Here is a 23,032-nt window from a genome sequence, read left to right on the forward strand (position 1 = left end):
AAATTTGCACAGCTCATTTGTTTTGGGTTGGAACACAATAATTCTCAATCCAGAACACAACACTGTCTCTTGCATCTTGCCTTCCAGACCCCTCAGAAGTGGGGCTTGCAAAGCTGTGTTTGTCAGCCTTGGCTGACACGGGAACCACATTGGAGGCTTTGAGAAATACTCCTATTTGGTACCCACTCCAAGAAATTTTGATATAATTGGAATTTGAAAAGCTCCTTAGGTGATTCTTATGTACAACCAAGGTTGAGAATCAGGTTCCTACATAAATACATAAATAAAAGCAGCCATCTGTGCCTCTGGTTTCTCACCAAAACCTCTTCGACTTAACTCTGGCTCCGATGTCCCTCCCCATCCCAACCCTCTTGCACCAAATTGGCACTTCTTTTTACTTTACAAAGTCAGACCCTATCTTCTGTATTTTGTCCTTTAGGGCTATGTTGTATGCAAATATGTACACGCGCTGCACAACAACCATACTCCCTGGAATGGTGCCATCCAGAATACATGACTTACTGGCAAGTATTTCTGGCACCTGGAGCAGTGTGTATGTGAAAGAGTATGTGGTCAGTAGTGGGGTTAGTGTTACAGAGGACAAAGGTGAGGAAGCTGTGAAGGTTACCAGTTTTCTCCTGATGCAGAGAGCAAGGTCTACTAGAAATGTCTGAGACCTTTTGGCATCGCCTTCTCAAAGAAAGTGGTCAAGTTATAATGTCTTTCCATAGGGCCAGAATGTAATCACAGATATACTCCTGGATTGTCCTAATGATCCTGAACCAAGGAGAGGATTTTTAGCTTACTCTTCTGGACCAGCTTCATTTTTCCCTTCTGCCAAACATTTTATAACCAAGTATTTCAAAAAGCTCATCTTCATAATCTTCAATTAATCTTGGGCATTATCTCTCTCTCTTTCTCAAAACTTTGTTGATCCCTTGATGCAGATAACAGATAGATGGTACATTTAAAATTGGACACGAGTGTTTTTTCTTTTATAATCCCTTAAAATCTTTAAGGAATAGAAACCTGGATTCTGATTTATTAACTTGAGAATCGCTCCAGGGCTATATAAAAAATTTGAAAAATTGTCTCTACAACTAAATTATCAGAAAACATCTTTCTCAGTTCTGTCACTATCGTTCCAAAGTTAGGTGATGACTCCAATGGTGACTGGGGCACTAAGTCTGAGTCTCAAGTGGAGGAAGCAAAGTCCGTACTGCTTTTTAGGGATCAAAATAAAGGATAAATCCATCATCCTTCCCTCCACAAACACCAAGGTTAATGGATGACTTCGTGGAAGGGATTATTGCTCACATTATTAGAACCAGGAAAACAAACACTTCTAGCTTCTCATTGGTGAATAAATCACAAAGACCCATTTTTTCCTGGAATACTAAAAAGGGCTTATCCCTGGAGGGAGTCCTAGATGGTCAACTTGGAAACTGGTTTGTAAGCCTTATCTTCTGAGGCCACCATAGTAGATATAATGTAATTTTGATGACAACTAAGTATCAGAGTCACTTTCTCTATCATTGTCCAAGTTACTAGGAGTATTTTTCTTATGTTCCAAGATAGAGGCAAGACATTTAAAGAGTAGAGAAGAGAGATACAAAGAGTTATATGGATCATATGGATTATATGGATCATCTTCAAAAGATGATAATGATAAGATGGTGGTGGTGGTTGTGATGTCGTGTGAGCATGCTAAGGTCAGTGCAGCAGAAAGGAATGTTCAAAGAGAATAATGACATCCACATAAGGTTCTTGTAATTGCTGTCTCTTTGAACTTTAAAAATAATTCTGATACAGTAAAACCTCATCAATTTGTATTCCACTAATCAGGAGTTTGGGAGATGAAATTATCCTTGTATTAGGAAAGGGTCTGTAAAAACAATATTGAAAGACATATTTAAACTACTTAAAAGAATTTATTCTTTTCAAGCATTTCAGAAGCACCTGTTTTCTTCCAATTGGTGTGCTGATTCTAAACATTTGATCTATTCATTAGAGCCAGAGTTTTAAGCACTTCTATGAAATGCTATGTTCTTTTTGGTGTTTTCTCTGTATGCTTTAAAATATTCTGTAATTGTCATTTTTCACTGATTTAAATCTGCTTTCTCCAAAATAGCATTTTATTGCATATGAACCACACATGTAATTTTCAGTATAATAATTTATCTTAAGATACTGTGCACTTATGATATTTAATTTTATGCAAGACATGTATTACATATTCACATTTAATCTGTCTCTACATGATGTAGAACAGTGGCTCTCAACTGGGAGCAATTTCAGCAATGGCTGGAGACATTTTTGGTTTTCTTCTGGTGTTGCTACTGTCATCTAGGAAATAGAGGCCAGGGATGTTGCTAAATATTCTGCAGTTTAAAGGACAGTCCCCCATGACAAAGAGTTTTCTATGAATAGTGAACTGTTGAAAAACCCTGATGTAGAACAAATCAAATCAAATCTTATGGAGGGCTTTAGAGTTAGTCATTGAATTTTATGCCACTTTGGGCTGAATTTCATTGTTCTTAAAATAATATTTTGCTCCCTTAGTTTTTTCATTAAATTATGGAAATGATAAAGTTTTGTTCAGAGAACCGGGTTCTTAAAACCGAGGTACAAATAGTGTACTACAATTTGGCTACTAATGTTTTCTAAATTCTGATCTCAGATTTTTAAAATATTTTTACTGTATAATTTTATATATCATGTTTGTATTTCCAAGTCTTGTTTTGTTACTCAGCCTTTTCTCAGGAGTGGTGAGATTCATGGAGAAGGTTTTTTGAGAAATTAGGAGAATTCAAGGACTCTGATAAGTGCTTTCCTGGTATACATTTTGTGACTCTATCATCTTTGCTCTTCTCAAAATCACTGAGAACATTTAAAGGAAGTGCCACTTCAAAAAAAATTTTAAAAATCTAAAAAAACAAAGAGTATTTGGGGCTACTAAACCTGGACTTCAGGAAAAATGGTGAATTCATAGGAAACACAAATTCAGGTCTAGTTAGACCTGGAATAATAAAAATTAAGCCAAAACCATTAATTTTTTTTAAAAAGATTCTTTTTGAATGAACGACATTTACAGGATGAGTCCTAGAACCTGCACATTTTCATTTTCTATGACTTCTGGCTTCCAGGATCATGCTAAATAGTGATAGCAGGTGTTTTTATTTATCTTTTTTGCCTCTAGTAGTTCACTGTTATGTGATAGATAACTTTTATCATGTCAAGGATATTCCATATTTCATTTTTAAAAGAGTTTTTAATAAGGAATACGTGTTCAGTATCTACTGACATAATTTGTGGTTTGTATCATTTAGACTAATGAGTGACAAAATTATTGATTTTGTGTCACTAAACTCTCTCTGTATTTCTGTGGTCCATAATGGTGACTAAGGCCAAGATAGCAAAAATACCAGCACGTTTTATAAAGATTTTCCATAATAAGTGTTGAACCAAATGTATTTATTAATAAAAGCCCTTGTTAATGGGAAATGTAATAAATCAGAATCCCTTTCCCAAAACATTAACTGAGGTTTTACCGAATCATACTCAAGAGAATGGCCAGTTTGGTCTGTGAGTGTCAGGCTGCAGGAGCACCTTGGTTGAAGACGCCACTGGGCTGGAACAGTAATATACTGTGTAGTTGGCAGACAAGGATACAAATGAAGCATTAAAAATAGATCACTTTAGAAACAGAAACCAGAGTGTGTGAACTCAGTTCTCAAAGCTAACTGCACTGTTCCTGTAGTCTAGTTTCCCCAAACTTATTGTCAACTCCCCTGCAGAGCACAAGCCAGGCTGAAAAAATGCTTTGAGGTGACCCAATCCTGCAGTTTATGATTAAAAACAGCCACTTATTCTGAAGGTGACAGAAATGGAAATAACTGTGTTAGGAACGCCTTTCTATCCTGGCAATACTTGATTATGACGATATAATTGTGATGATGTAAAAGATTATGGAGTGACACACATTAATCAGACTCTTGCCATACGAATTCAATAATGTCCTAGGATAATGAAAGTTATAGATGAGAAGAAAACTCTAGTTTTGTTTTCTTTTTCAGTTGGGTGTGGCAAATGTACTTGAAATACACTGATATCTTCTAATGCAGATTTTTTAAATTGTCAGGTGTGGCCCAATTTATAAAAATAGTTTGCCATAAATCTTTTTTTCTTCTGTCACAACATGCTTTTTTTCTTTTCCTCTTAAGATGTTAATTTATCATGCAAAGTTTTTTTTTTCATTAAGTGCATTAATGCTTTTGTTTGTACAGGATTTTTTCAAATCAGGACTCCCCGTAGTTCCTAAATGTAAATCCTTAGCAAATGACATGCCAAGATGATAGCTCCATTCCACGTTGGAAAAAGGCAAATTCAGCCATGTCGGGATTTTAACCAGTGTTCCAGCCTTTGGGTAGTGGAGTGTCTCTAATAAATTTCCCTTATGATAACTTCAGATGGACTGTAATGGAACATTTTGTAGAAGAAACTGGCTTCTAGCAAGTTGAATAGTGATGCTGGGAATAAATTTGGTTTCCCTGAATAATGGTTTCTCAAAGCAGTCACAGCTTCTTTAGAAGTTTAGAATTGGTACCATTTCTTATCCTTATATTTCAACATTAACTGCAAAGAAAAAATAGTCATGATAAAATGTTTTTAAAAATCTTTAAAAGTACTAATCAAAGCTCATATTGAGCTAATCATGCATATCTAATTAAACCTCAAAATTTATAAAACTTGTTTTTGAAATAAAGGGCATATGAAAAGATTTTTTTTTAAATAAGCTGTAAAGACTCAGCTGATTTTTGATGATTAAAGCAAAAAGTAGTATGTGGATTACAGCTTCTAGTGTCCCTAAGCACCTTTTTAGTAACAGATGCATAATATAGACCCAATGTATCAGAACCAATGAATAATTTTCTTTTCAATTATCTCCTACAGTAAAGGAGTATGAACATAGTATTTAAAAACATTTTTCTCCCCAATACTGGGGGAATTATAATACTTATAATGAGATCCAGGTTACCTTGGCGCTCTCACACAGGATTACTTACGGTGGTATCTATGGGCTTTCTCGTGCAGAACCCCAGTGTTTAAAGTAATTACTGTATGAAGATGCCTAGATTAAGCAGTTTACCTCATGTGCATGTTTGGAAAATGCTTCCGCACTGGTCATCATGCCTGCAGTTTTCTCCTCCAGCTCTCCTAGCCTCTGTCCTCTCTCATCAAGTGCGATCCGAGCGCGAGTCAGCTCTCCCATCACCCCTCCGGCAGCACCTTTCATCCCTCCTATACCACCTGGTCCGGGAATGTGCTGTGCAAGGCTGCGAGAGGCTCTTCCCGCTGAAGCTTCCCCAACTAGGGATTCAAGCCATAGCAATTCAAGACACATTGTCAGTAACTCAAATAATTATGAACAAGTTTATCACCAAAGTTCTAACCATAAATCTATTGTCATGGTTCTCATCAAGAGAGAGACATTTGGTCCTATCCTAGGTATGTATTTGGAGATGTTAGCTTTTACCTATGAAAAATGTCTATGAAAGAGTCTGAGACTGTGAGGTGACCATATCGTTATTGCATGTCTTCATGTGTATGTGTGTGGGTTCCGTGCAACATGGCATCATTGCATTTCTTGACTTTGTTGAATTGGGATGTTCACAGGATATGTCATCTCGTATTTAACCCAAATTAGGGTCTATTCCAATATTAGGCCTGTTCATCTGTTTAAATTTCTGCCTGAGTCTTCATTCTTACCATCTCTCTTCATCTTGCTGTCACCCTTTGGAAGGCCCCAGTTGTTACTGTTTTAAGATGTGTGTGTACGGGCAGTGAATTCTACAGGACAGGATATATGCATGGGGGGTGTTAGTATATATGTGTTGAAATTATGTTACTTTATAAAGGAATAAAAATAAAAATTCCCTAGCATTTACAAAGTTCAGTTTAATTTTAATGAATTTTGGGGGATTTTTTAAATAATAAATTTATTTTTTATTTTATTAATTTGCCAACATACAGGATAACACCCATTGCTCACCCCGTCAAGTGCCCCCCTCAGTGCCCACCACCCAGCCACCCCCACCCCCCGCCCTCCTCCCCTTCCACCACCCCTAGTTCGTTTCCCAGAGTTAGGAGTCTTCCATGTTCTGTCTCTTGGGGGATGTTTTTATTGAGACAGCTATCTTGGTAGAAATTTAGTGAGCATTCTTAAAGATAATGCTAGGAATGGAATCAAAATGTATTTTTTTAAAATGAGCCTTTTTGAGATATAATTCACACTTTATATACATAGCATGTACAATTCAGTGGGGTTTTAGTGTGCTGACAGAGTTGTGCACCTATCACCACTGTTGTATCTTAACACATTTTCATTACTCCAAAAAGAAACTCTGCCCATTGGCAGTCACTCCCCCACCCCTCCTTGCCCCAGGGCTTAGCAACCACAAATTTCTTTTCTGTTTATGGATCTACCTCTCCTGGACATTTCATATAAATGGGATCCTACAATATGTGGCCCTTTTTGTCTTCTTTCTTTGACATAGTGTGAAGTCTTCAAGTTTCATCCCTGCTGTAGCATATATCAAACCTCATTTGTGTTTATGGCTGAGTAATATTCCATCATATAGAGGCACCTAGATCTTTTGCTTGGTTAAAAGTTCAAGAGAAAAGGAGTTTTGATCTGCAAGACCAAATAGGGCTGAGATATTCTGGGAAATACATTCTTCATTCTGAAAATGTTCCCTCGTATCTTTCTACTCCTTTCTGATTACTCATCAGAGTTTCACTGGAAGAATTTTAAAGTAATTTATTCTGTAGCATTGATAAACCTTGTGTTCTGAATAAAGAATCTGTTTCCCAGTAGTGGTTAAAGGCAAGCAGATTAATAAACATTTTTTTTCCCAGAATATAGTAATTGAATATCCTCACCCTGCCTTGCAGGTATGATCTACTTGCAAATGATGTATTATTTGTATGAATCACATGTACTGTTCTTGTTAAGCTATTTCCTAATATAAAGTAACCAATTTTATTTATGTTTAGTAAAAAAAATAATTTCCATGGTATAGAAGTAAAAAAGTCTAATCTAGAATTTGAGACCACATATTACATTAAGTTACACACACGCACAGAAACGTTTTCTATTTTGTGGTATAGTTTCATAATCAGTTTACTCACAGAGCTCTTCTCTGTCAAATGTTTGTCCACTTCCGCCAAACAGTCCCTTGAGAAAGCCTCTGTTTTGAGCTTCTGGTGTCTCTATGGGAATAAACAAATCTCCTAGCATGTCCTGTATCAAATTCAAACAGAAAAGCATTAGAGTAAAATTAAAGTGATAGAAAAAAGATAACACTGTAGCATATTAAAGCACATAATGAAAAATTTTTGCTTTGTTCCCAGTTTTCTTTCTGGCATATTTTTCTCCACCTCCTTTCCTTTCCTTCTCCTTAACTGACGTCAGAAAATTTTCATTTTTCTACCCTATTCTCCCCTTTACAGTTAGAAAACATGAGAAACTAATATACTTACCTTAGGATTAATTTCCACATGACTCTGGATTTAGGATCCTTTTTCAATTCCATAGCCTCTTTCCTGTCCTAACCCTTTCCTGAACCAAGCACAGACTACCCTATAAAGAAGGAAGCCTTTGGTAGTATGTGAAGGACATTTGGATTTATGTTTATATGATGTACAAAGCTAGGAAATAGCTCAAGACAAAGGAGTCAAAATAAGCAGCTACCGCATAGTGAGATACAATTGTTTTTAAATATTTGATGTGCTTTAGAATGACTGAAAAATACCTTGTTAGAAATACAGTTGCTTAGGCTTCATTCCACACATACTGAATCAGAATCTACATAGATGTGTTCTGGTTACCTATACTTGTTATGTGCTCTCTAGGTCTTTCAGAAGCAGACCAAAATTTGAGAACCACTAGTGTAGAGGAAGGAACTTCAACCAAGTCAGGAGATCTGTGACCTAATATCAGTTTGTCTATGAACCTGCAACCTGACTTTCTCCATCCTCTTCCTCCTCTTTGGAAATGGCAGTGCCCATTCCAATTTCCTTCCTTTCCCCACATTGCTACAGCTAATAACCCTCCAATCCAACTGACTACACTTTATAGTTACAGAATCTGCTAAATTTTCTCCATTCTCACTGCTGGCTGCCTTATTTTAAGCCACTGTTATTTTTGGCCTTAATTGTTTAAAAAAAAAAAAAGACTCCTAATTGTTCTCCTTCATTCCTCAAAACCATATGCAACCAGAATATTAGTTTTCATATACAAATTTGCTAAACCTTTTTAATAATTTCCTGTTGCCCTTGGAATAAATGCCAGATTCCTTAGGCACTTACAAGGTATTCTAAGATTTGCTCTGGAATAATTCTCCAGCACTATCCCTCCCCTCTTTTCACTAACTGCACTTTATTGGCAGGTTCTTGAACCCCCAGGGTTTTGCCAGGAATATCATTTTCTTTTCCATTCCCAGCCATCCCTTCCTATGGACAATTCCTACTCACCCCTTACGACCCTTTTCTTCTACTCTACCTGCTATTGTCAACCCAGGGGCCTCTCTTCAATGTCTCCCCAGTGCTGACACAGCCACACATAGGTGTTCTCCTCCACAGAGTGCTGTGCTTGTCTGTTTACTTAGCTCCCTCCAATACTAGTGGGTAGGGACTAGAATCTGGTCTTATCACTGTATTCTTATAGCCTAGCCAAGTACAAGGTATATGGTAACAATTCAGTAAGTATTCGTTGAATAATGGTAAGAACATTATTATTTATTTTTAAGATATACTATGTTCCAGGCACCGTGCTCAATGTTCTCACTTAATTCTCACACCAGTGCTCCAAGACAGAGCGTACAGGTGGGTTAAATAAAATGCCCAAAGTTATACAGATGGGCAAAATACAACTGAAACAGTTCAGACCTTATGCTCTCAACCTTTGTATTAAAGCGAGTGGGTTTTAGTTTTCTTTTTTGTAAAATAAGGGTGTTGAACCAATTAAATCTCTCAAATGCTTTTATATTGATTCTGTTTCAAGGCTCTGCTGACTACCATGGTAAAAGATAAATGCCCAATTCAAACCCACAGGATATGTATTTCTTTTGTATGGCTCATGAGCTCCCTGAATTGTTTACAAAATTCTTGTGTATACGTGCATATTCCACATCTTGGACGAAGAGAATTTATAATCTTTTCTTTCTTTCTTTCTTTCTTTTTTTTTTTTTTGAGAGAGTTTATAATCTTACAGCAGCTTCTCCACAGGTAAAAAACCAAAGAATAAAATGAACAAACAAAAATTAAAAAATCAACCATTAATATGTATGAGCTGCACATTCTCCTTCTTACTTCCCCTTTTTCCTTCTTATTTTTTTCTGTGTATACCTAGACCACACTAAACTTGACAGGGTCACAATGATGAACATATATTCAAAACATATCCTAGGGAAGGCATATTTATTGCATGGCCCAGGAATATTTTAGCTTTTAGATATCTCTCTCATTCTCTTTTTACAACCATGTCCAATGTTTATTCATAAATGTGCCTGACCTACCTGTAGATTATCACACATCTCTTGGCTGTATGTTAACCGTTGAATTTCAGTAGGAGAGACGAGATATAATGCCTGGCCTTCATTGGTAAAACAAAATGTCCGTGCTATCCTCATGTCTGTCAGTGGCAAATAATTAACATCCAACATTGGGCGAAGACTAGGTAGGCTGAATGGAAAAAACAAATCCACATTTCATATTCAAGTTGTTAGAAGCTTTAATTTCTCTGTGTAAAGTGAGCATATTCTTACATGAAAAGTTATTTTTATACCACTATTTTGTGGTTATTTCTTTTTATTCTCTTGAAGTCTCAGTGGTCAAAACAAAACAAAAACAACAACAAAAAAACCCTAGACTTTCACATAAAATCATATATACACAAAAAATCATGGGCCCAGTCCTTTATCTTAATCCACACAGATACTTAGCAGATATCCTTGAAGATTGGATAAAATGCAGTGGCGAGCAATTTCAGGATATTTTTTGCAGCATTTCCCAGGTTCCTACAATATGGTTATAGTGTTTGGTTATGGCAGAAACACCACAGCTAGAAAGTGTCTGCAGACTTGGGTCTACTGTCTCCTTTTAAGGCAGAACTCCCGAGTCTGAGGAGGTTATGCACTGATGGAGATGTAGAATGGATTCAGCTCACTGTGCCTGGCAATGGATTAGGCTTTGCTCCCCATTCCTCCAACATTCTCTATACACAGGATGTGAAAATTACCTACGACTTATGTCACCTGCACTGAAGGTATGATTAATAAATAAACATGGTTAAGGTTATAAGGGAATGAGAATAAGTTATAGGTAATAGATCAGGATTTGCTAGCCCAATGAATACCACTCATCTCAAGTGTCTTTCCAAATGGCTATAGTCTTATCCTAATGATGTAGCCCATGATTTTGCTTAAATATTCATCAGAATGTCCCTTTGGATACTGCCATGAGCTAGTTTTGCAAACTACTGAGGAAAATAAGTCTCATTGCTTTTTTTTTTTTTTTTTGTCTCATTGCTTTTAAATCTCACCTCTAATGCCAAAAGGAGGAAGATAGGCTTGTCATTAAATCTCAAGCTTTGAAATCATTCAACTGATTCTGATGTGCATAATGATTTTAAATTATCCCAGATAATAAAACCAGCACCTTGACAAAAGAATACTTATTTCTCTTATAAAAGTTTATAATGACAAGATAAGCTCTAGTACTTTTTCATATAAAATGGGACCTGAAATCTGCACAATTTGAATAAGTTTTCTATGAGGTTCTAGCACTATGCTGTCCAATATGGTAGCCATTAGCCACTTATGGTTATTGAGCGGTTGAAATGTGGTTTGCATGAACTGGTGTTCTGTAAGTGTAAATTACATACTGGATTTCAAAGATTTATATGTTACAGCATTTCACGTAATTAAGGTCTTTAGGATATGATTTCAAAACAAACCCAGTTAAACAGACTTCCATGATAGATTCAGTCAAATTAATGGGTGGAAAACAAACAAACAAACAAATTAATGGGTGGTAGTGGGGGAAAGGTATTCCAATGGACTTTTCTGATAAGCTACATTGTTTATGTAGCATAATAAAAGTAAGCAAGCCAAGAAAACAAAAATGGTGTAATTACTTTAGATAGGAAAAGGAAGAGTTATTCAATTGTTAATGACTAGGAATCAAGTGTTCTTAAAGCTGAAAGCTCTTTTTGTTTGTTTGTTTGTTTGTTTTCCCCCTGTGGAGGGACACTTTATAAGGAAATAGTGTCACATAACAGTGGTTCTCACTAAAAATGGCTTTCACAACCCAGTTTGAGAACTCATTTATAGATAAGCCTCTTCTATCTCTTTCTACTATTTTCTAGATCTGGGTACATTAGCAGATAAGCAATCATTAGCTACCTACCAACTCTCAGAAACCTAGCTCTTGAGAAGAATCGACTTAGTATAATTAATTTCTGATAGGATCTGGAAAGATCCAGAAAATCCTTAGTTCAGGAGAATGATCAACTGGCAATGCCACTTTGAAGGATTCAGTTCTTCATGCCACATATTATTTCCTAGCCTCACCCAATATTACTAGAATCATTCCAAAATAACTTCCTTTCAAATATTTTTGAGATCCTCAGGAACACATGAAGATTTTTCCACTAGGACATAATATTAAAGTAGCCATTATTATCTAAAGCAGCTTTTGCAAAGAACAGAGGAAGATCAGAGATAGCATCTTAATTCTCCTATTGCTGTAACTCCTGTTGCTTTTTAAAAATTCTATCATTCTTCATTTCTCAAGAAATTTACCTCATAAATGCAGATGGTAGCACATATTTATTTAGATGGAACTTAATTTTCAGATAACCCAATATCATTTGAGAAAACAAGATACAAAAAATTTGCAAAAACGGTAAATAATCACTATCAAGCTAAAAATCTCAATTGTGACAACAGTTTAATGTCTTTTAATTTAAAAGAAAAAATTAGAGTGACTAAATGAGAGCTTAGGGGAGCTAAGGTGTGGTACACATTTTTTTTTCCCCTCAAATCTAAGGCATTCTAGAAGTCAAGTCATCATTTTCAAACAAGACTGGAATGATTCTCATGACAAATACCAAAAAACAATTTGAGAAAGAGAAACCAGATAAGAAGAGAAAGAACCACAAATATTTATGAGAATGAGCAGACAATAAATGATTGTTTTTATTTTTTCAAACCTTTCTCTAACTTTTTCTTAGCTTACAAATCTACTCATGTTTCCCCTACTAAAGAAAATAAATATAACAGTAAAAACACTCTTGAAAATCTAGTTTTGCTACTGAACTACTTCCCTGTCTTTCATCTTTCTTTACCACAAAATTTCCTGAAAGAATAATCTCTATACCAGGGGTTGGCAAACTTTTTTGTTTGTTTGTTTTTGTTTTTTTCTTTGGCAAACTTTTATTAAAGCACCAGATAGTAAATATTATATAGGCTTTGTAGGTCATAGCGTCTGTTACAATTAATCCACTCTGCCCTGCCATGCAAAAGCAGCTAGACATTATGTAAACAAATGAGTGTAGCTGTGTTCCAAAAAAACTTTATTTATGGAAACTGAAAGTTGAATTTCATATAATTTTCACATATTATGAAATATTCTCTGATTTTTTTCAACATCTTAAAATGTAAAATCTATTCTTAGCTCTCAGCCTGCACAGTATTAGATTAGGTGGAGGGCAGGAAAGACATGGTCTGTGGATGATAGTTTGTCAACTCCTGATCTATACTACTGCCTCTACTCCATTGAAAATTTAGTTTTTGCCTCCACCATGCTCTCAAGATTTGCTTTCTCAAGGATCAGTAATATCCTGTTAGTTGCCAGGCATATTGTTTTTTTCTTCTACTCAAATTCTTTGGCCTCTCTGCTATATCGGACTACCTCTTGACCATTGTCTTGGTGGTCTTCTATCTTTTATTTGGATTTCTTCTATCCTTTCATGAGTTATTCTTGTCCTTTTCCTATCTCTCTGACGACTTCTCAATATCTTCTGCTGGATTTTTTTTTTCTACATAAATATAGAGATATCCTCAAGTTTTTGTTCCCAGATAAGACTATTTCTCCTTTCTATACTATCTTCTTTGATGATCTCATGCAATGCTCTTTCACTAATGCATTTATTACATAGACAATTTTCAAAGTGAGATCTTCCATATTTTTCTAGGAGTCCAGACCTTAAATTGTTTGCCAAACTTCTTTGGGAATGGCTTAAAAGCACTTCAAATTTCAAGCACTCATTCTCAAACTTCTCATTATCAGCTTTTCCAAATTCCCATGACTTTCCTATCTGCTAATGACATCATTATTATCCAAATTCATTAAATTATTTTAACCTTTAAATTCTCTTCTAATCTTCAGATTTAATGACCTCTACTATCTTTCACAATCAATCAGTTTTACATTCAGCAAGTTTCCCTCAATTATCCCTCACATCTGTTTCAACTTTGCTTTCTAGATAGCTAACACTTAGTTCAGAAAACCATTTCAAGCTCTTCTTCCACGTGTATTTCCTAATGGATAAATAGAGCAGGTTAGCTACTAACTGATTATCATCAAACTCACTAGCCTGCCATCAAAGGTCCTCAATAATTTATGCCATCCACCTCTTCAGTTTACTTTCCTCCCAACATCTCCTTTTTTATAACATATACCAACTATGTCATGACTGAATTCTGAGGACTTAGTTTGTGTCTAGAAAATTCGACCCTATATTTCCTCTATTGGAATATATATAATTACTTGTGTATCTGTCTTATCTCTCCTAATTTAATAGTAAGCTTTTTAAGAACCACGACTATATTTTTACTAATTTTATAACAGGACTAGTATAATGCTTAACTGTAACAGTGATTTTTGGAACCGGGTGAAGTATTAAAATGAATGACAGTGACTTCTACATAGATTATGTTTATTAAGTGTTTGTTGAACTCATAAAATCATTAGGTAATTAATTTTGTGTCTCATGAATTTTATTTTTTATTTTTTTTTTTAAAGCTTTTTTTTTTTTTTTTAATTTTTATTTATTTGTGATAGTCACAGAGAGAGAGAGAGAGAGGCAGAGACACAGGCAGAGGGAGAAGCAGGCTCCATGCACCGGGAGCCCGACGTGGGATTCGATCCCGGGTCTCCAGGATCGCGCCCTAGGCCAAAGGCAGGCACCAAACCGCTGCGCCACCCAGGGATCCCCGTGTCTCATGAATTTTAATTTACGAGCAGTATAATGAAATCTCTCACCTGATACCTTATTATAAGGTTGTCAAAGGGCATGAACCTCCAGTTACAAGATTATTAAATTCTGGGGTTCTAATGTACAGCATGGTGACTTATAGTTAACCATATTGTCTTGTATCCTTGAAGTTGCTAGAAGAGTAGATCTTAAAAGTTCTCACCACACACACAAAAGTGGTAACTGTGAGGTGATAGATATGTTAACTACCATTATTGTGGTAGTAACTTCACAATATATACCTATATCAAATAATCATGTTTTATATCTTAAACTTACACAATGTTATATTTCAATTGTAGTTATGACTTTTAATATACTGTTCTAGTGCTACAGTGCTAGTCTTACTCTTTTAATATACTGTTCTAGTGCTACAGTGCTAGTCTTACTCTTTTAATATACTGTTCTAGTGCTACAGTGCTAGTCTTACTCTTTCCTAGACTTTCAACCTCAGGCAAATTTGAGCTTTAATTTATTAACATATGTAAAATGGAGGATGCAAATAATACTTGGTTTTCCTGTGTCCTACAGAAACCTTAAGGACCAAATTAAACTCTGTATGTAAAGTTCTTGTGTGGACTATAAAACATAGAAAAAGTAAGTTCATTTCTTTTCCTTAGAGTTTACTCATTTTTATTTTTTATGCCTACCATAGAATCTGGGGGTAACATGTTCAGTAAATGTTTGTGAATTAATGTGTTAATGACAAGAAAAATCACTTGTTCCTTAGATTCCTTGAAATCAATTAAAATATATTTTTCATTCACAATGTAAAGCATTTTTAGCAAAAGCAAAAAATAAAAAAGGTATAAACCACATAGTCTCCTCAAATCGGCAAACAATAAAACATTCACAAAACATAATGAAGCAATGATCTTAGGTTGCTTCTTGATTGCACATTACACATATACTTTTCAGAATTGTACCTTGGTCACACTGTTGTGATTACCAGATAATTTATAAAGAAGGCAAGTACCTCATTATCATGATATGCCCATTGGCACAAAAGCATGCCAAGCAGGCACTGTTACACATGACCACCACATCTGCTTGCAGTATAAAAGATGTCTCGGTGATGTTATGAACATAAAGACAAGTCTGAGAAGGCAGTGAGAAGACTTTGGCTTGTTTTTCTGAGCAGATTATTGTATACTGATGATCTCCTATTTCTTGGGATGGAGAGGGGCAGTTCATGACCAGTTTCCTTCTCCAAGATTTTTCATTTTCATCTATGTTGTTTGGATCCCTCCAAACTTCATATGGCGGTTGCATTAATCCGCCATTTCGGTCCATACAGGAGAATGCTAGCACAGCTCCTTTCAGTGAGAGGAATGTACCTATAAAAACAATTTCATATCACTGGCATGTGAAATTCTTTCTAAAACAGTTGTTATTCATTTATGGGCAATAAATGTTTTATAATAATAGTTTATATCTATAGTATCATAATATTGCAGTAATATATCTATATAAATCAGTAGATTTGCGAGTTCATCACTTGCAACAATTTGGCATCATAGAATGTTAGGTCTAAAAGGGGCCTAAGATATCAGCTTGTCAAATCCTTTCATTTTATTAATAAAAAATGGAGACCCAGAAAAATGATGAGACTTGGGCCATGTCACATGGCAAGTTAGTGATTGAGCCTGGATTAGAACTCATGTTTCCTAATTTCTAAGCCAGTAATCTTTTACCATACATATATTCCTCTCTTTAACATCCCTTTTTAAAAAACACATTTTAGAAAATTTACAATTTTCATTTATTGAAATAAGTTCAACTGAAAAAAATCATGCCATCTGATTCCATTTTCTTATTTCTTAGGCTCATTTACTAGAAAATGGTTTTTTCTTCTTCTGAAATTGAACATCTAGAATAAATTTCATGAAATTTTAACATATAGAGTTCATAGTAGCAGTTTTGATTCTATTAAAAAATTCTTTGGCTCTTAAGCAGGCTTATGCATCTTTATATGGAAAAGAAGTTTTTACTCACCTGGATTCTCCAAGTTTGAATATTCATGCCCGATTATTACCTATAGGTATTTTTACCAGTCCCAGAGGACAGGATACTACAAAGCTTAGGAGGTAACTTGAGATAGATTGACCGTTGGACATTACCAAACTTTCCCCTAAGTAATGCCCAAGTAGCCTTTCCTTTCCTTTGTCCTCTAACATTTTGTAGAGAGAGTAAGGGGATTAACCCAGGCTGATATGCCTCAAGAGTATACATATAGCAGACACTTGAAAAAGAAAGAATGATAAATAAAAATACATTCCACTTAGAAAGTACTCTACTATTTAAATTACTTAAAATGTATCAAATTTAAAATAAATGTTTAGATGATTTAACATTCCAGTTGTATTTTAAAATCCACTCCCAAACTAAGAAGCCTATAAATGTCTTAGAAAGGTAAGTGAAGAAGGTAGGAGAGCAGAGTTTAGCCCCTTCAGTCTGAGAGTTGAGGAATAAAAGAACAGCTATTGCATGATGGAAAAAATAATAAAGACAAAAGCATTAGAATTTTACTTGGTATGAGGAAGGTTTTGAGAATAGAGTGATGTAGTTCAATTTGCACTTAACAGGATCACTCTTCCTGCTGGCCATATTCTAAAGGGCATCAAGATTGGACAAAGGGAGAACAGTTAATAGGTTAGTACAATAAATCAAGGCAAGAAATGGATAGAGGTTTCCTCCAATCAGGTGGTAACAAAGGAAGTAGTAAAAAATTATCAGAATCTGAGGATAATATAAAGGTCAAACCAACAGAATTTGCTAATAAACTGGACTTAGAGTGTGAAAGAAACATAGTGTTCCAGGATGATTCTAATGTATGTGACCTGAGAAACTGGAAGGATGGAACTGCCATTAACAGATATGGGAAAGAATACAAGGAAAAAGAAAGGAATACCAGGAACTCAGTTTGGGGCATGTTAAGTTTGAGATGCTTATTAGACATCTAAGTGGATTTTTTTCTTAATTTTTTTTTTTTTAATGATTGAGAGAGAGAGGCAGGCAGAGGGAGAAGCAGAATCCATGCAGGGAGCCCGATGTGGAACTCGATCCCGGGTCTCCAGGATCACGCCCTGGGCTGAAGGCAGCACTAAACTGCTCAAGCCACCTGGGCTGCCCTCTAAGTGGATTTTAAGTAACTAGATAGCTATGTCAGAAATTTCAAGATGGTTCCAGACTATAAATACAAATATATGACCCATCAGATTATCAATGGCATTTAAAGTCATGAGGCTGGTTGATTTCATTTTGTCCTTGAATATAAATAGAAAATAAAAAAGGTTTGAATCAGTTTGGGGGCATTCTGATGTTTTAAGCCCAGTGAAATGAGAAGGAACCAGCAAAGTGGACTGAGAGGGAATGGTTAGAAAGGTAGGAAGAAAAGTAGGTGAATATACTGTTCTAGAATCCAAGTGAAGTAAACTGTGTAATATGTGCTGGTATGTCAAGTAAGATGTGGTCCGAGAACTGACCTTTGGATCTAGCATGAAGTCAGTGGTGACATAGGTAGAGATTTTGACTGATTGATATGGGAGAAAGCTTGATTAGAATAGAGATGAGAGAATGGGAGAATAAAATTGGAAATAGTGAATATAACACATTTCGAGGAGTTTTGCATTAGAGAAAGAGAAATTAAATGGAGCATTATAGAAGGATACATTAAAGAGAGAGTTTTTCACTTTTATTTATTAAATATTTTATTTTTTAAGTAACCTCTACATCCAACGTAGGGCTTGAATTCCCAACCCTGAGATCAAGAGTCACATACTCTACCAACTGAGCTAATTAAGCACTCTAAGTGTTTCTCTCTTAATGGGAGAAAGAACAGCATGTTTGCTGATCTAGCAGAAAGATCAGTATCTATTATCATTATAATTACATAATTAGGTATAATAATATAGATATAATAACATAATTATATAAAGGAAACAGATGAAAAGTTGCTGGATTGACTTTCTTGAGTGTACAGTAGAGAGGTTGGCCAAGTTGAGAGCTTACACAGTTAGTCATAGTAACTGGAGAGAATATAGAGACCATGAAGATATAAGCAGGTTGGTAGTAGATATCTGTGTGTTTCAATTTTCTTAGTGAAAGAGGACACGTGGTCATTAGCTGACATTGAAAACAGCAGAGGAAGTATTGAAGGTTTGAGGAGAGTGAATAAACTATATAATTGTTCAAGAGTGTGGGCGAGAGGACTAGGGAAAAATAGTAAATATAATTACCCAGCAGCATAGGAGCCTAGTTGATTTATTTCAAAATGAGACTATTTATTGTGGTTATATATTTTTCTCTAGCCATATTCAGCTACACAGGTATAGAAATAAAGTAGGTAGAATTAAATTTAACCAGAATTGTGATTAAGTTGAATGTGTAATACTGTGATTTATAAATAAACATATATTTGGTCTTTATTCTGTTTCTGACATAGAGTCCCTAAAACTCTTGGAATTTCTAAATGAGGGGGCAATACAGGTGTCTTTTATTATATTAATAAGGCGACTTTGGGTCCTCACCTAAGGATGGGGCTGGTTGCCAGGTGGTCCATTGTTATTAGGGGGTTGGTACTTTCAGTCCTTTCCATTCCCCACCTCTGGGGAAGGAAGGGGAGGAGGCTGGAGATGGAATTCAATCACCAGTGGTCACTGATTTAGTCAATCATGCCTATATAATAAGGCCTCCATAAAATTTTAAAGGAAGGGGTTTTGAGAGCTTCTGGGTTGGTGAATAGGCGCAGGGGGAGTGACGCTTCTAGAGAAGGCTTGGAAATTCTGTGTTCTTTTCTCCATACCTTATTCTACTCATGTCTTCCATCTGGATGCTCATCTGTATCCTTTTATAACAAACAGGTACATGGTAAGTAAACAGTTTTCCTGAGTTCTGTGAGCCACTCTAGCAAATTAATTGAACCCAAGGAGGGGTTATGGGAACCCCAGATTTGTAGCCGATGGGTCAGAAGCACAGGTAACAAACTAGACTTGCTATTGGTGTCTAAAGGAAGGAGAGGGGGCAGTTTTATGGAGCTGAGCCCTTAACTTGTGGGATCTGATAGTTATCTCCAGATAGTGTCAGAATCAAGTTAAATTGGGACACCCAGCTGGTGTTGTGAAGAATTTCTTGCTATGGGGGAAAAAAATCTCTATACATCTGGTTTTGAAAGTGTTGTGTGTGGAAGTAGTATGAAAGTAAAAGAGACACACAGGACAAACACAGGAGGAAGCACTAGGTTTTTCCCTACACAGGAGCCAACAGATTGTAGTTTTTTCCATCCCAGCGTAAAGTTCATTTGTAGAATCAGCATCACCTGGGAGCTTGTTAAAAATGCAAATCCTCAAACTCTACTCCAGACCTACTGAATTGGAAATTCTGGGGGTGGGGACCAATAATCTGTTGTAACAAACCCTCTAAGTGATTCTGATACAGACTAAAGGGAGAACTACTGGGAATGGATAATCTTAATGTGCTTTTCCACTCTAAAATTCAATGACTTAGTGCACTTCAAATTTTCATATCATTGAATTTGTTGTCAAGACAACCACAGTAAATTAATATGAAAAGTTTCCTTAAAAAAGAGAAGTGGGCTTTTCTTTGTTGAGAGGTTTTTGATTGCTGATTCAATCTCCTCCTTCTAGATCTGTTCAGATTTTTATTTCTTCATGGTTCAGTCTTAGTAGGTTTTATGTTTCTAGGAATTTATCCATTTCTTTTGGGTTGTCCAATTTATATGCATAATATTGTTCATAGTACTCTCTTAGGATCTTACAATTATGCTTTCTCTCTTTTCCAAGGTTATTAATAAAACACATCTGAACCTAGCTTCATAGTTTACTCTTTTATATAGCTCTTTTTTAAAAATACTTTTTTTAGAGCAGTTTTAGGTTTATAGAAAATTGAGAAGGTAGTACAGAGTTCCCATAGGCTCCCTTTGTCCTTTATTATTAATACTTTGTATTAGTGTGGTACATTTGTTACAATTGGTGAGCTGATACTGATATTAACTAAAGACTTTAAAAAACAGGAGAATAATGACAGAAAACTGGAGAAGACAGGTTCCCATTACAAAGCTTTAAATAGATAAGGAAAAGCTTTGTAAATATTTACTAACCAGATACCATATTATTAAGTTAAATCTCTACATATTTTGTAATTTGCCATATTTTTAGTCTATGTCTGTTTGTTAAGAATGGTAAAGGACTTTCCCATAGTATTGAGAGATCTCTTAAATTAGTTCCAGATCTGTTTATTTCTAGGTTTGTGACATAGAAAGCCATATTTATATGTTAGAATATCTCTTAGAAAATTGTCTTCCAGGGAGGAAAAACTGAATGAAAAGTCATCAAGGAGAAAAACCATGAGAGACTCTTAACTATAGGAAACAGAGTTGCTGGAGGGAAGGTGGATGGGGGGGATGGGGTAATTGAGTGAAGGGCATTAAGAAGGACATGATATGATGAGCACTGGGTGTTATATGTAACTGATGAATTACTGAACACTACATCATAAACGAAGTATGCACTCTATGCTAGCTAACTGAATTTAAATTTAAAAAATTGTCTTCCATATATAGTTGTAAACTTGGGTACACAGGATTTAGATTTTCACCTTTAAACTTAGGAATGCCTAGCAAATATTATGTGTCCAATATGGATAACAATTTATTGCGTTAAATAGTGGATTGAATTAATGTTTAATAATTATTACCTCACTGATGTGGCTCTAACTCAACCAGTATAAAAGAATAGTTCCTTAAAATTAGGAATGTAATAAAAGATATTTTCTCATCATGAAGTATGTTTACAATTAAAGTGGCTCTAACAGATTAACTTTTAAAATATAATGCATTTTATGGGCTGAATTGTGTCCCCACCAAATTCATAGGTTGAAAACCTAAACCTTAGTAACTCAGAAGGTGACTATATTTAAGATAGTCCCTTTAAAGAAATGATTGAATTAAAAGGAGGTTGTTAGAGTGGGCCTTAAGCAAGACTGGTGTCCAAGAAGAGATGAGGATACACAGGGAGACACCAGTGGTACGTGCACACAAGGACAGTCCTGGTGAGGATGTGGTAAGACTGGCTATCTACAAGCCAAGGACAGAGGCCTCAGAAGAAACCAGAATTGCTGATACCGTGGCCCTCTAGTCTCCAGAAATGTGAGAAAATCAATTTTTTGTTTAACACACACACACATTTATCTAAGTTTGCCACATTAGAGAGCTGAATATTCTACCTAGAATAAGTAAAAATATATAAGAATTTAGCACACCAGTTAACAAAATATAATTCTCTGTGACCTAGCATTCTCTATATATGTATTCTTTTAAAATAAAATTTCTTATCCTATATACTAATAAAATTCTTTTTTTTTTACTTAAAAACTATCTGAAAAACATACATAGGAAATATGAAATAAGTTATTGAGAAGAACAAGTTTTAAAATATTCAAAGGAAGAGCATGAGGAATCAGTCATCTCCTCTTTGGAAGGAAAGATAATTCAAGTAGGAAGAAAATATAACCTATGCTTTAGCAACAGTATGCATAACTTATGTCAAATTCTTTAGGCACTAGGATTAAAAGGAAAGAAATTGTGTGGCATGCCTTTGAAACAAGATGGGAAGGTTACCAAGGACTTTAGGAAGCCATGTCAGGTCAGAGTGCTTTTAGATTAATCTGAGTTCTTCAGGAATGATAAAAAACATTGATAGGCTCTGACCTGGCATGGAACTTTGGAGAAATACTTCTTTAAATACTTTAACTTTTGTATTAAGGTTTTCCTTAGTATTTCTCAGAAAACTTTTCCCCAAGTCATTGTTTAGGTGGGCAGTTTCAGTTTCCTACTATAGAAATAATTATTTTATTCTAAGGAATGGTAATTTGCTGTATGACAGGAGTTGGAATAATATATGATTTATGAAATTTTCAATAGTTTCCAATATACAGAATACTTACAATCTTTATTCCAGATCAATACAAATTAATGTTATACATTATCTTATATCTAAATGTGAAAAAGGACCAATTAAGGAATAAATAAAAAGTCTTACCACTTGGCAATACCATGACTGGCTCTGTAAATCTTTGTTCATCTGCTGAAGGTAGGTTTAGGGAGATGATTAACACCATTCCCAGACTAGTTCCAACAAACAAACAAGGGGAGACTGTAGGGTCATTTTTCCGAGCAAAGGACTCCATGAAGTATAGTGCTGTAATTGCTTCTTTTGAATCTTTGTCAATACTGGAGATGCTAGAGCTCCTAGAACGATTATAGGAATTTTCTCGGCTTTCTATAGTAGTGTAAAAAGACAAAAATTAAGTGTTAGTGTATTTCCATAATAAGTAAAGTCAGATTTAGTACGTGAAAACCAAAATTATGAAGGGGAAGTGGAATTTGATTCCTTGTTGACTAATCTGGAAGACAGCTTGTCCAGTTCACCAGCTTATTTTGATAATGAAGAGACTGAAGTCTAGAAATGTAAATCATAAACTTAGGCAGAGCTGGGGCTGGAACTTGGGTCTCCAGAGTTCCACTGTACCATGTTTTCTCCCTATATTTTCACAAATTAGTTGAAATTTTCTAATCTGGAAAAAAATTGTCTGAGTAGTCAAAGTTATAAGAATTTCTGGTACCATTTTAATTCTGCTTCCCTCTATCAACTGTTGAAAATATTCCTGATGATTTCTTGGCAGTTCCCACCTACT

At 35.4% G+C, this 23,032-nt stretch overlaps 1 protein-coding gene across 3 annotated transcripts in view; it reads right to left on the reverse strand.

Moving 5' to 3' along the window:
- Window positions 1-4,244: 4,244 nt before the first annotated feature.
- Window positions 4,245-23,032, reverse strand: part of STXBP5L (syntaxin binding protein 5L) — a 380,025-nt gene continuing 361,237 nt past the window's right edge. For all 3 annotated transcript variants that reach the window (XM_041771139.1, XM_041771064.1, XM_041770992.1), the window contains 6 exons: window positions 22,378-22,617; window positions 15,297-15,657; window positions 9,579-9,744; window positions 7,192-7,303; window positions 5,150-5,370; window positions 4,245-4,635 (listed from right to left, as the gene is read on the reverse strand). In XM_041771139.1, coding sequence (XP_041627073.1) covers window positions 4,594-4,635; window positions 5,150-5,370; window positions 7,192-7,303; window positions 9,579-9,744; window positions 15,297-15,657; window positions 22,378-22,617 — 1,142 coding nt within the window. In that variant the 3' untranslated portion in view covers window positions 4,245-4,593. The remainder of the gene's footprint in view (window positions 4,636-5,149; window positions 5,371-7,191; window positions 7,304-9,578; window positions 9,745-15,296; window positions 15,658-22,377; window positions 22,618-23,032) is intronic.

This window comes from Vulpes lagopus, chromosome 1, assembly GCF_018345385.1.
Source record: "Vulpes lagopus strain Blue_001 chromosome 1, ASM1834538v1, whole genome shotgun sequence".
In the NCBI taxonomy this organism is placed as follows: domain Eukaryota; kingdom Metazoa; phylum Chordata; class Mammalia; order Carnivora; family Canidae; genus Vulpes; species Vulpes lagopus.